The 11376-nt window shown below is 38.5% G+C and overlaps 1 protein-coding gene across 1 annotated transcript; it reads right to left on the bottom strand.

The window, feature by feature from the left end:
• Window positions 1-3291: 3291 nt before the first annotated feature.
• FRG1 (FSHD region gene 1) lies at window positions 3292-11005 on the bottom strand (the record flags this gene model as incomplete). The annotated part of the gene is made up of 8 exons (XM_009642425.2): window positions 3292-4439; window positions 5312-5422; window positions 6438-6529; window positions 7307-7411; window positions 7753-7867; window positions 8052-8109; window positions 9066-9188; window positions 10939-11005. Coding segments are annotated over 8 exons (708 nt in total), but the record flags the coding sequence as incomplete, so codon positions are not given.
• Between the last annotated feature and the right edge of the window lie 371 nt (window positions 11006-11376).

Genomic DNA, 11376 nt, shown 5'->3' with positions numbered 1-11376 from the left:
CTATGGCTATTCTGCTGCGTTCCTATCAGAACACCTCATCTCCAGGGTCCACACCAGTACTTAAGGTCCTCCATTTTCATGTCTAGGTTTTTTCTGTCAGTTTTCAAAATCCTAAATCATCATCAGAAAAAAAAAGCTTCGTTAGATGTGCTGTTTACCTGTTAACTGTACTACCTGATAGCCGGTGTCCCTGATAACCTAGTACTTCATGTCCACCCTTCTGCTTTCCCACACTCATCTATCCAGTACTGTATTACCACTCCCCAGATCTGTTCCTCCCTCCAGAAGTAGAGGCTGCACAAATTACTTCCCTTTTCTCTCTCTTTCAGTTAAATGAAAGCTCTTTGCACTAACACTACTGCCAGGACATAGTATCACCAAGAAGACTCCATGAATACCTCCAATGGGAAAATATCCCAATGGATTCCTTGTAGCAACAGCTTAATACACATACTGATCTTTTGTCACACCTTTGACTTCCTTTCCTGGGACTAAAATTCCAGTGAATTCCCCAGACCTCTGCTTCTGTGTTATCTCAGGACACATTTTTTAGTAAGAATCTGGTGTATCATTAGTCCCAACACAGAGAGCAACCCCATTGCCACTACAATATCCCTATTCCCTGCAGGGCTGCCAGTCCCTTGTCAAATCTAGTACACTTCCTCTTCTACTTGGGACAGTTTCATTTCATTTGCTCCGACATTTCTTTCTGCTTCAATTCTTCCTAGCTCTGTAACAAACATGCCTCTCAGTTCCATTTTTTCCTTTACTATCACTTACAGCTATTTACAGCACCTATACCTTGCATTCTCCTATTTACATTGATAAATGTGAAATGGAAAATTACTCTCCACAGGTAATTCTCAGGCTCTTCTTCAGATTCTGATCTCCTTTCAGCACCCTTTCCTCCAGCATAGCAGATTTCTGCTTCCAGCTATATCTGTGTTTGAGTAATCAGTTCTGTGAGTTCTACCAGACAGGATTTTATTTAAACAATATATTCTTGAAAGCAAAAACCAGATGCTGTAACATCAGTCTACTTCAATCATCAGCGTTCACTTCAGATGTGTTTAATATTCACAGTGATTGTGGATCAACGACACCAGCAATGAACTGCCCAATAAATAATTACTTTGGCCCACAGCCTGCTCCTGGTGGTGCTGCCTCTTTCCCAGTGTTTCTGGGAGTAGTTTTGGCACTAGGCCACTTCCAGGTCCACGATGTTGCAATGGTTGTACATCGGGTTACTTACATTGCTGCAGAGGAGCACATAGCATGGTACCTGCAATCAGAACTACTTAATGAGCACTAATGGCCAGCCCTAGACCAAACTGAGGAGCTCAGGAAAAAAGAATTACTTTTTTTCTGTGATGGCACAGCCCACAGCTATGCTGCGTTTTCATCCAGGAATTCCTCAGACTCTGGCCAGGAGCATTTACCAGCAATCACCTACTGATTTCTAGCTTTTGGCCTTCTTCCTGCAAATTATGTGCTCACGTTCCTGTCAGACCCCCTACGCATGCGCAATGCGTCTTTTCCGACAATATAAGAACTCAAAATATGGCCTTTACTCACCATGGAAGAGACAGCATAGCCCTCTCTTTTACAAAAATGGGAGTCACAGAGCATATGGACAGACACTAGGAGTCAAAAGCTTCTAAGCTATGACAATCGGTTTCATCTGCTTGACCATGTCTGCTATTGGTAAAAAGCCAGCCACATGTTATGCCTACGTGGCATGCTCCAATTGAGAGGGTGCCTATTTTTACTTGAGAGCAATCAGGTTATACACAACATTCCCTAGAAAAGCCAGCTTTTCACTCTCAAGACCACTAAATGCCAGGGAACTTTTTCCTCTGTGCTACATCATTGTCCACTCTGTCTCCCATGGCTTAAGCTATACAGCAAATAGCCTACCCTTGGTACTTGTTACTTTATATACCTTTAATTTTTCTCAGAGCCAATCCCTTAATACAAGCCAAATATTCAAATGTGATAGGTAAGGTGTAATAACTGGGTTACTGATGCGTGAGGGGTTTTTAATGTAATTCTGGAGTTACTTACAAAATTAGAATAAAAAACTAGTTTTTCTAATTATAGTTTCTTTTTGAAAATGTTTTCATGCAGAGCCTCACTACAAACTCTTTGATAATCCCAGTGATTGCTTGCTTTGAAAGAATGCGTAGTTAATAGAAACTGATAGGAAACAAAGATAACTTTCAGTTTTTTATTCCTGCTATGTGGTAAGTTTAAAGAGTAAACTCAAAGTTTTGAACTAGAAATAAAATCTGGGAAAACTTTAAAATGAAGCTATTGAACTTGACACTGGTAAAAAGGTCAAGCATTTGATGAGTTTACATGGCCATCTGATACTATTATGCTCTGATTAACAGTATTTCCTGAAAAACAATAATCAGATAGGTATAGGGGAAAAGACAATTCTCTAGAAGGTAATTTAAGTTCAAAAAAACCAAGGGATCTTTTGCACCTCTGAAAACTGAGGGGAAAATAAGTTCTCGTTTGATAATTTCATTTTACTCTTCCTTTTTTTTCATTCAGCGTAGACCTTGCTTTTATTTAATTTCTCAGTGTTCTAACATCTATCAGCATTAAAAAACAAAACCTTACAAAACAGCTGGAATGATAGGAAGGTCTCCACAGATTTGTCCATATAAGAAAGTTACAAGCACAACTGTGCCCATATAATTGCACAAACCAGGTCCCCAGAGGGGGCATTTTTATTTCTCATTCAGTATTTCCCTCAACAGAAAAAGCTAAAGTTGGAAGAAAAGGCACTCATTCCAAAATGGATATTCATACAAGGAACTAGTGGGTGTGCCTATTCTTGTAAAATAGGTATTAGATGAATAGTAGGTTTAACATGTATCAAACAAATAAATTCTACCATACCGTAGAGGGAAAAGCCCTGTGGCAAAAATCTCTGTACTCAGCAGGATAGAGCAGGGTATGGAAAGCTTAAAAATGCCATCTGATAAAGCTCTAGATTTTTGTTTGCTTTTCTAGAAAGAAATGAGTTTCTAAGAATCTCTGTTACATCATGAACGGATATTTTCTTCTTTTGGTTCCATAAAATCTGTATGGGCTATAGCCATACTGTTTTAAATTATTTGAGAAATAAATGCTTTTAATGCTAACCTCAGCTAGCCTTACCTAACCAGCTATAGTTTTCATGCTGAAAAGTCAATAAAGGGTTTAAACGATTATGACATCCTTGAATTCTTCATGCTTCTCCCTCAAAACCAACTGCCTATGAAATTAGACCAGTACAAATTGCTGTTACTGACAGACTTTATTGGTCTGTTCTTGTTCTCTTTTTAGACACATCATTATCTTGCATGAGCTTACAGTTTTGTACTATGTGTGCAGTTTAAATTGACAGCTAGGAGAAGCTCCATGGAGACAATCCACATAATTACCATAAAAATCCTCAACATTGTTACCAAGTAAGCTTTATGACGCAGATTACAGAAGCTGTGGAGAGAGTAAGCAATTGTTCTGACTGAGGTAGTTCCTATGGAGATGTTACTGAAAAGCTTCTTGGTAATCAGAACAGACACAGGCAACCACATTTTATACGAGATACTAGGAATGAGTGTTATACTATGACCTTAAGAAAAGTCCCTGCTGTTTTATTAAGCAAATTAAAGTCAACGCTGTGAAGAAACCAGTAAGTTTGCAAAATCAGTTTTTCCCTCTTGTAAAATAAGCGGCCTGCTAACACAAAAGAGTCACCTTTTCTTATGAAGCACCTGCATCTTCATACATAATAGGGTTCTTGGCACTTGTCAACGCTCTTTCCAGTGTATGGATTATACCATTTATCGACCTAACAGTGGGTCTGTTTTGAACATTGTTTTATGAAGCCTGAATATTCTGGCCCAGTCCTCACCTGATGCAGTGTAGAGTGGCTCCACAGATGTCCTGCTCAGGATCTGGTACGACATGTTCCAAGACATGCATTTTCAATTATTTCTTCTTGTTCAATACAGTTAAGTATTTCTTAATGGTTCAATGCGTTAAACATGTTTTACTTTTGAACTTCATTGTCGTTCTCTTCTGCCCTTTATGTCTTCTGCCCTGTCTCTAAATTCAGGTTCTTTTCATCAACCTTGGAAGATACAGTGGGTCAGTTTCTTTCCCATTAAGTAACTATCTCACTATTTCAATAGCATGTAGTTTTAGAGTAAGCTTAATAGTATTTGTTACTGAAAGATGACGTTAGTTTGATGCTTAATTATAGCTCTCAGACGATCTTTTAAAAATAACGTAATAAAAACATCAGCAAAACACCTTCAATAAAAAACAATTATAAAACATTTTACTCTTGTCTTCAATTTGATCCTATCACCAAAGATGCAGCAAAAAAAGGACCAGCTGGTTGTCATTTGCAGTATCTATCCGCTTTCACCTTCGCTCTCCTGTATGGAAAGAGTAATGAAACAAGATTTAGATTAAGACCAAATATGATTACATCTCCATGTTTTATCTGCCTCAAAGTGTTAAGGAAGCATTGAAAACAATTTTTCTGAAACTCTGCTTCAAAGCACATATAAAAGGATGGACTTCAGATTTGTTCATTAACTCTGTTTTCTTAAGGAGCTAGAACTGCAATGTGTAAAGTTAACCTTGTCTTTCCCTTCAAATCATCGTGAATTTGTTCTGTCCGCTCTGAGGAATGCAATTCAGATTCAGTGTGATTTGAAACTGATTCTCAACCTGTGATGGCCCAGGAGTGTTCTCACATCATTTGCAATTATCATAAATAACCTTCTGCATTCCACCCACTGAATTAAGCAAATACTTATATTGTATACCGATACAGAATGTTTTAAAAATTCAAACCAGTTTCTATAGTCTTAGCTCAGGGGGAAAAACCAAATTATTCCCACTAGGTAACATGAAGACTGTTCTTAATAAGTGCTATTTCTCTTTAAAATGCAGCTTTCGTCTCTCCAAAATGTTCTGGTACCATAGGCATTGAAAATATTAAAAATTAGCTTACTTTTTCTGATTAAAAAGATTAATCCCTCAAATCCTCTGTACTAGAAAAACTGAGCAACCTAGTTAAAGACTTCCAAAAGAATTCACTTCTGGGTAAATCCAAACCTGCAAACTTCAGCTGAAGAAGTGAAAATTCAGAGCAAAAAAAAAAAAAGCCAACCCCAGAACTCAGGCAGAACATTGCCCAGAGAAATGATCAAAACCCCACCCCTTGAAATCTAGCTCTTTTGTACACCAGGTTTACTGTAATTCCATATCCCAGTACATTATTTCTTGTACTTTGAAGTACCTGTCAAGCAGCATTTCATGAAAAGTGCCTTCTTTCCTGGCTTTTCTGAGGGCTTTTGTATCTTCTTTGCTTATTTTAAGCTTTTTGTCTTGAAAACTTTGGAATTTCTTTCTGTAAGTGGGGGGAGAAATGTAAAAAGTGTAGCTTCCTTAAAGTTTCGTGTTTCAATAAAACAACACCTGTGATAAGAATCTTAACGTTTTAACACAGTAGACAATTGGCCTAATAAAATCCAGAAAACCATCACAGTATTGAATATTGCACTAAGACTTCTGTAGGTGAAAACTATTCAGGGTTTTTTTTTTGGTAGTCTAAGTGGGAATGAGCCCCTGCATGATTAGCATAGGTGGTTACAGGTTCTAAGGAGCCCCTTCTTCAACTGCTAGCATGAAAAGTCAGGGAGTAAAAGTGTATTGGGTGGTAGTGGCAAGGTCCTGGTAGCAGGGAAGCTGCAGGGGTGGCCTCTGTGAGAAGAGGCCAGGGGCTGCCCCGTGCTGGACACAGCTGGCTCCACAACAGACCTACCACAGGACACAGCCAAGTCCATCAGCAAAGCTGGTGGCACCTCTGTGAAAACATATTTAAGAAAGGGCAAAATGCCACACAGGCAGAGGAGAAGAGAGGAAAAATAAAAAAGTGCAAAATAGCACTGTGAACACCAAGGGCAGAGAAGAGGGAGGAGGTCCTTCAGGCACTGGAGCAGATACTCCCCTCTAGCCATGCTGGAGCAGGGGAAAAGTGGGAGAAGGAAGAAGTAGCAGAGAGAAACCACTATGTATTGACCCATCCTGTTTGGGGGAGCAGGTAGAGGAGCCTGGAGAAGGAAAGGTGGTGTTTTCAATTTTTGTCTTTGTTTCTCACTACCCAAATCTAATTTAACAGGCAATAAATTGAATTAATTTTCTACAAGTTGAGTCTGGTTCCACAAGTTGTGACAATAACTGGTACATAATCTGCCTGTCTTTATCTCAATCCATCAGCTTTCTCATCCTATTTTCTTGCCTTGTCCTGCTGAGGGGAAACTGAGTGAAAAGGTCAGGTGGGAGTTTGGCCCTTCCACCAAAGGCGGCCCCAAAGAGAAGCAAAAAAAGATACTTGAGCCTGTTAACAGCTCTAAACTACATACACGTAATTGATTTCACACTGTTTAACATTTCCTTTATCTTCTTGTGGAACATCATCTTTCTTCTTAGCTTCTCTTTCAGCACAAGTACGAATCTAGTCATTGAAAGGAAAAACACCAAAACAAAACAGAAAATGTCTATTTTAGAAAAAGCCCCACAAGTTACACATTAAAGACTACAATATATGCTTCATAAAAAGTCACCATGACTCTCACTCTGTTAAGTTCACAGCTTTCAAATTGGCTAATTCACAACTAGAGTTGCAACTGCAATAAAAGCAAGAGCTGCCCGAAGTATGGGAAACATTAAGTGCAATCCTTGATACTACCGTAAGACATAATCGCCTTCATCTCAAAGAAGCACCATTACAGTTCTTAGTTTCAGCAGGGGTAAAATGCCTTTCCAGGGACTGACTTAAAAATATTATTGCTCTGACTAGTAGATACCTATCTCTATCTGGAGGCACATGCATATTTGCCACATCCAGATGAAGTCAAGATAGTCTTTTTACATTCTCTTACTTCAGAGGTCTTCCCTTCTGCATCATTCTGGTAAACCCTTCTCTGTCCCTGCTTCAGTTGTAATTCACCTCTCCTGTACCAAGCTGTTCAGAACTGTTTGGAATATCACATAGACTGTCTGGCCCTGCAACATCTTGCCCTTCTGTAGCAGTAAAATAGCTTCCTTTCTCTACTGGAATAATCTCCATTTACACAGCCCAGGAGCTCTTTTGCCTTTCTTTTGGCCAAATCACTTGACAGCATATAGAAAATTATTACAACTGTACTAAACAGTAAATTGTAGCACACAGACACCCAGTTGTTTGAATATCTGTGCCAATCCTGTATTAATTGTAGAAGTTATAGATTACCTTAATCATTTCTTCCTCCCCTGCAGTTTTGCTTTTGGCTTCTATGTCTCCCTCTTCATTACATCTAATAAAACGGCTGTTTGCTGCTAGTAATGCCATTTTCTTCTGTAGGAATAGTATCACATACTGTTAGCATAAGGATTATATAGAAACTCTTTGATTCATAACATTTATCCTTTACAATACATCAGAAAACTCTGTAAATGCATTTTATTCTTTTATATATTGACACTTCAATAGCTAGCCAGCAGACCTGCTGGCTCCTTCATTCTTTAGATGCTTGTAGCTGCCAAAACACAGCAGTTGGGAAAACAGAAGATTAAAAGTTACAGTATGGAAGAGATTGCAAAAGGCTTTTACTGCACGGACAAAGAACAACAATATAGATTAACTCACAATACAGTCAAATGCTAGGAACAGCAAATGAATTATTGCAAGCAGCTTACATCTTGGAAGACAGGTTCCCATTGCTCTCTTGATCCTATCGCATCTGAACGTCCAACAACAAGTCCATCTGAATTTATACCAAGGTATTTGCCATAACCAGACTTCAGAGCAATCCTCAAAGAGAAAATGCAGGAAAACAGTGAAGAATGTTTTTAATTCAAGCAATTCACAATATCCAACACATCACAAACACATTATTAGTAGGCAGTGTATTTCAAGAGACTATTAAAACATGTATTCACACCAGAAACAAGGATAACAAGAATCAAAGCTTGTAACATTTTGTTACAGTAATTACCTCGTATCAGACAACTTTACTGCTGTAAACTGTTCAGGAGGACTAGGGCCTTCATCATCTGAGGAATTAATTTTCCATTAGTTAGGTATGAAGTATTAAACATACAATATCTTAACCTGTTAAGACTGCAGCTTCAAAAAGAATTAAACAATGGTCATTGCAAAATACTATGGAAAGCTGCAATACTTTATTTCTTTAAAAATTCCTTTTTTGAATACTCACTCTTAAAAAAGCAATGCAGGTGTTATTTATGTTCATATACTTAAGAGTGCTTAAAACAAGACATAAAATAAAGACAATCCTTGTGTAAAGAATTTCACAATTGAGAATGCTTTGTAGTTCTCCAGGTGGCTCTGAAAACCGTAATCTCCTTGTAATGTTATTTTTTCCATAACAAGATGTATCACGGTTCAGCTATGGTAACACAACTCAGTATCCTAAGAGCTACTAGCCTCTCCATTCCTCAAAACCAAAATGAGATAATATTGCCATCATTGCTTTGATCTCACCCTGGAGGTGAAACACACTATCAGAGTTCTGGAACAGTCCTTGTCTGACTGATGGCTCTCAAATTCAGAGTAAGAACTAGCTAATTATCCTGCCATGTTAATAGCCCACTTGTGCAGCAACAAAACAAGTATATTAAGATGAGGATGCAGCAATAAGCCTTGAAACTTATCTGCCTTGAGTTTCACTCTTCACTTGACACCATAAAGTTTTTATAGGATTTAATGAAAGTTATACTGCTTTTTATCCAGTAAGTGGTACAGCCTTTAACAGGTGCTCATCTCCAAGGCAGTTCAATTTATTGTGCACATAAACCAGCAAAAAACTAGTGAAACTGATTGGTAGTCATTAGGTTTAAGTCATCTGCATGCTATGGCTAGGATTATTGCATTATTTGTAATAAACTACTCTTAGCTGTAAAACTGCTTGCCTTTAAGTGATGCTACTTTTACGCTTTTACGCCTTTCATTACTAAAACTGCTTATTTCCAAATTTCCTGAAACAAACCTTTATGTGGTGCTCCAAGCGTAAACAAGCCATTGTCGAGGGCATGGATGTAAGCTCCTTTATCCATTTCTATAGCTATAGTTCCTGTAATTTCACCGAAATTACTGACAGCCCACCAGTTTCCTAAAATACAAAACCATAACAGTTAATAGAGCAATTACAACTTCTGATTACAGTAGTTCAAGAGATGATATTTCTACATCTTCTCTGAGGTTTCAAATTCTAAAGATACAATTGTCATTGCTATCTCAAGATCTTTGTGCATTATTTTATACTACATAGCCAATTTAATGGTGTTGATGCTGAAACAAAGTCCTGCTGTTCTACCCACCCTGCCATCCCTAGCCACAGGCTCCTGCACTTCATCCCTTCTTTGTGTTAGCCCACAGAGGGAACTGATTGACTCAGCTGATCCAGCAAAGATACACCTTGCAAGGAAGGTATGTTTTTTCCGTCTAGACCAGCCTACTGTGATTTTGGGGTTATATCCAATTAATAGATTCTCCAGAACAACAGAAACAGATAAACTACCCCATCTTGCTGTTAAATTACCTCATGGGAGCTGTAATCCTTAGACTTCAGTTATACAAGCCAATCTGCATTCAAACACTGATGCCCCATAGAATTCTACCAAAGTTAAAGGGAGCCCTGTCCACATGCATGAAGTAGAAATATGACATTTATAATTTTTAAACAGTAAAATTTTCTCCTGGTACGCTGTCTTGCAAATATTTCCTACCTGATTAAGTTAATAACTATTTTTAATTAATCTGATGTCTTTTTTTCAACATGGTAAATGTGGCAAGTCAACCTGCCTTGAGCAGAAATAACCTTCCCCTATCTTTATGCAACATATGGTGCTAATTGTCTTGTCCTATACAGTCAGGGCTCGCAGATCAATGTATGAATTTTCCAAATCTCTCCCACTTTTTTTGAAATCTGGCTAAAGTAAAGTATGTAGAACAACTGTAACATTTTTCTAGTGTAAGACACAACGGCCCATTTTCTCATGTATCATAATTTAACACAGGAACAAGGATGACTTTCCCTTATACTGCTTTAGCTTATGCCTATATACACATAATGAAGAGTGACATTTATCCCATCATGTGCGCTGTGCTACAGTATACGTCTGCGTCTCTCATGACTTCGTGTTTCTTTTTTAGCTGTTTTTGTTTGTGAAGTGAACTGTGATCAATCAAGGACATGACAGCACCAAAGGGCAGTCTGTCAAGTTACTGCTCATGACTATACATATGTTGATCCTCCTATTTTATGAAAAAGGAAAAAGTAGTTATATTTTTTTGCTGGTTAATGTATGTGTCTTCAATTTCAATTAACAGTAGCACATTTATAACATGAACACATCACAGAGTGAAGCAAGTATATCAAAATAAAAACAAACCAACAAAGACTCTTTTCCTTTTGAAAGGATTGAATGTTTGAGTGAACTAAAGAATGCAGCCAGAAAGTAACTGTGGCAGAGTAAGAACAGAAAGCACAAGTGATCCAAACACTAGTTTTCAAGTAATAGTACCAGAAGATGTAAGTAATTTCCATTAAATAACATTACAGTACTAAACAGTCTCTCCTGGGAGAAAAAAAAAAAAGAGATATCCAAGCTGCTAAGTAGCTTGAGATTACATAGAACATACTTTAGCTAAAAAGATAAGTGGAAAGACCCTTCCATTGATGTTAGAAGTTCCATTTAGGGCCTAGGAAGATCCCAACACACAAATAACACATTGTAAACTAAGTGTAGTCTCTGCAGAGATTTATAACTATTTCTCACAAAGTCCTGTAACGATCTCTTCAGCTCCTGCTATCCCCTACAGTTTCCACACTGTCCCATAATTCTTGGAAAGCAGCTCACCAACAATATCAAGTTGCTCTGCTGCATCCTCTTCCCTTTTCCTTTTTTTCTCCTTGTGCTTTTTCTTGCTGCAAGGGGAGAAGCAAAGAAATAAGAACGTGCCTCCGACCCAGCCCTTCCACAGCAGGCTCTCTCATACAGCCTCATTCCTGGGCCCTGCTGGAGTTGGCCACTGACACCACAGAATCATATCGAATCACAGAATGTTTTGGGTTGGAAGGGACCCCTAGAGGCCGTCTAGTCCAACCCCCCTGCAGTGAGCAGGGACACCACTAACTAGATCAGGTTGCTCAGAGCCCCGTCCAACCTGGTCCTGAATGTTTCCAGGAATGGGGCCTCCACTACCTCTCTGGGCAACCCGTTCCAGTGTTTCACCACCCTCATTGTAAAGAATTTCTTCCTTATATCCAGTCTAAACCTACCCTGGTTTAGTTTAAA

Source organism: Egretta garzetta, unplaced genomic scaffold (genome assembly GCF_000687185.1).
Source record: "Egretta garzetta isolate BGI_Z169 unplaced genomic scaffold, ASM68718v1 scaffold46, whole genome shotgun sequence".
In the NCBI taxonomy this organism is placed as follows: Eukaryota; Metazoa; Chordata; class Aves; order Pelecaniformes; family Ardeidae; genus Egretta; species Egretta garzetta.
The sequence above is the reverse complement of the archived record's forward strand: the minus strand, read 5'-3'. Positions and strand labels throughout refer to the sequence as shown.